At 52.5% G+C, this 1,558-nt stretch overlaps 1 protein-coding gene across 1 annotated transcript; it reads right to left on the bottom strand.

The window, feature by feature from the left end:
* Positions 1-170: 170 nt before the first annotated feature.
* On the bottom strand, positions 171-1,083 carry LOC104955078 (zinc finger C3H1 domain-containing protein-like; the record flags this gene model as incomplete). The annotated part of the gene is made up of 2 exons (XM_010782306.1): positions 822-1,083; positions 171-632 (listed from the first exon to the last, which is right to left on the bottom strand). Coding segments are annotated over exons 1-2 (708 nt in total), but the record flags the coding sequence as incomplete, so codon positions are not given.
* Positions 1,084-1,558: the final 475 nt, after the last annotated feature.

The following is a 1,558-nucleotide window of genomic DNA, read 5'->3' as shown; positions in this document are numbered from 1 at the left end:
GTGTGTGTGTGTGTGTGTGAGAGAGGGAGTGTGTGTGTGTGTGAGATAGAGTGTGTGTGTGTCTGTGTGTGAGAGAGAGAGAGAGAGAGTGTGTGTGTGTGTGTGTGTGTGTGTGTGTGTGTGTGTGTGTGTGTGTGTGTGTGTGTGTGTGTGTGTGCATGCGTCCTCACCTGCAGCAGAGCCAGCGCGCTTCCCCCCCGCCCGCTGAACAGATGCAGCTGCACCCGATACAGCAAGGCTTCCATCAGCTGGAAGGAGCCTCTGTCAGAGGAGGGGGAGGAGCCTCTGTCAGAGGAGGGGGGCGCCTCCATCAGCTGGGAGGAGCCTCTGTCAGAGGAGGGGGAGGAGCCTCTGTCAGAGGAGGGGGGCGCCTCCATCAGCTGGGAGGAGTCTCTGTCTGAGGAGGGGGAGGAGCCTCTGTCTGAGGAGGGGGGCGCCTCCATCAGCTGGGAGGAGGAGGGGGTCACCTCCATCAGCTGAGAGGGGGAGGGAGGTGCCTCCATCAGCTGAGAGGGGGAGGGGGGCGCCTCCATCAGCTGGGAGGAGGGGGGGAGCGCTTCCATCAGCAGGAACTGAAGCAGGCGCTCACACACAAAGTCCTTCCCCTCAAACGAGCCCTCCAGCGTCAGGTACTGAAACAGGAGGAGAAAAATGTACATCGTTATATTTATATATGTTTTTATTATTTATTCTACTATTTCAACAATTAGACAGTTGATACATCCGAAAAACCATCAGAGGAGTTAGTGGGATGGCAGAAAGCACGTCTTATGCAGAGGGAGCCCCCCCATAAAGAGTCAGTGAGTGTCTCTGGTGCCCACCTCCCACCACACCCTGTAGTGCGGCGCGTGCTCCACGGCCATCTCACACATCTGCTGCAGCTCGTCCCTGCTGCCCCTCCTGGAGAACAGGCTCAGGTAGTGGCTCCACACCTCGGGGTCCCCGCAGTTACTCTCCAGGGCCCGGGACAGCGTGTTGAGGGCGGCCTCCAGACCCTCCGCTGCACACCTGGAGGGACACAGGACAGCAAAGCACCCGTTAGTCCTGAACACAGGATCCACTTCCATCAGATCTCAGAAACAGGGTCCGAGGTTTCATGCAGGGATGGGAAGTTGAAAGCAAATGTATATTCGACCCCCAAAAAAACGTTTAACCGATTAACCGAAATGTACATATCCTATAAAAACAATGTGGGGAAAATGTTTACAAAAAAAGAAAATATTCTTTTTAATTTTGAAAAATAAATAAATACATGTTCAAATGAGTTTAGAAACAAAGTGGAATTCCTGAAATGTATTGAACTGCTGATCACAGTTTGAACAGCTGGCAGCTATAGGCCTGCAGCTTTCATGCTTAAAACATAACTTGGTTTTTAAATGAAAGGGGGATCAAACACGAACAACATGACGGGTCAGGGTAACGTAACCCGTGACAACAGAGATCAACAACCTGTAACAGGGCCTATCACAGAATGCAGCTGTTCAATACTCATTCTCCTTTAAGAATATGAGCATGTCTACTCAGGGGAGAGGCGGAGGCGATCAGGCCAGCTGTAGAG

Source organism: Notothenia coriiceps, unplaced genomic scaffold, assembly GCF_000735185.1.
Source record: "Notothenia coriiceps isolate Sejong01 unplaced genomic scaffold, NC01 NC01_scaffold00024624, whole genome shotgun sequence".
Lineage (NCBI taxonomy): Eukaryota > Metazoa > Chordata > Actinopteri > Perciformes > Nototheniidae > Notothenia > Notothenia coriiceps.
The sequence above is the reverse complement of the archived record's forward strand: the minus strand, read 5'-3'. Positions and strand labels throughout refer to the sequence as shown.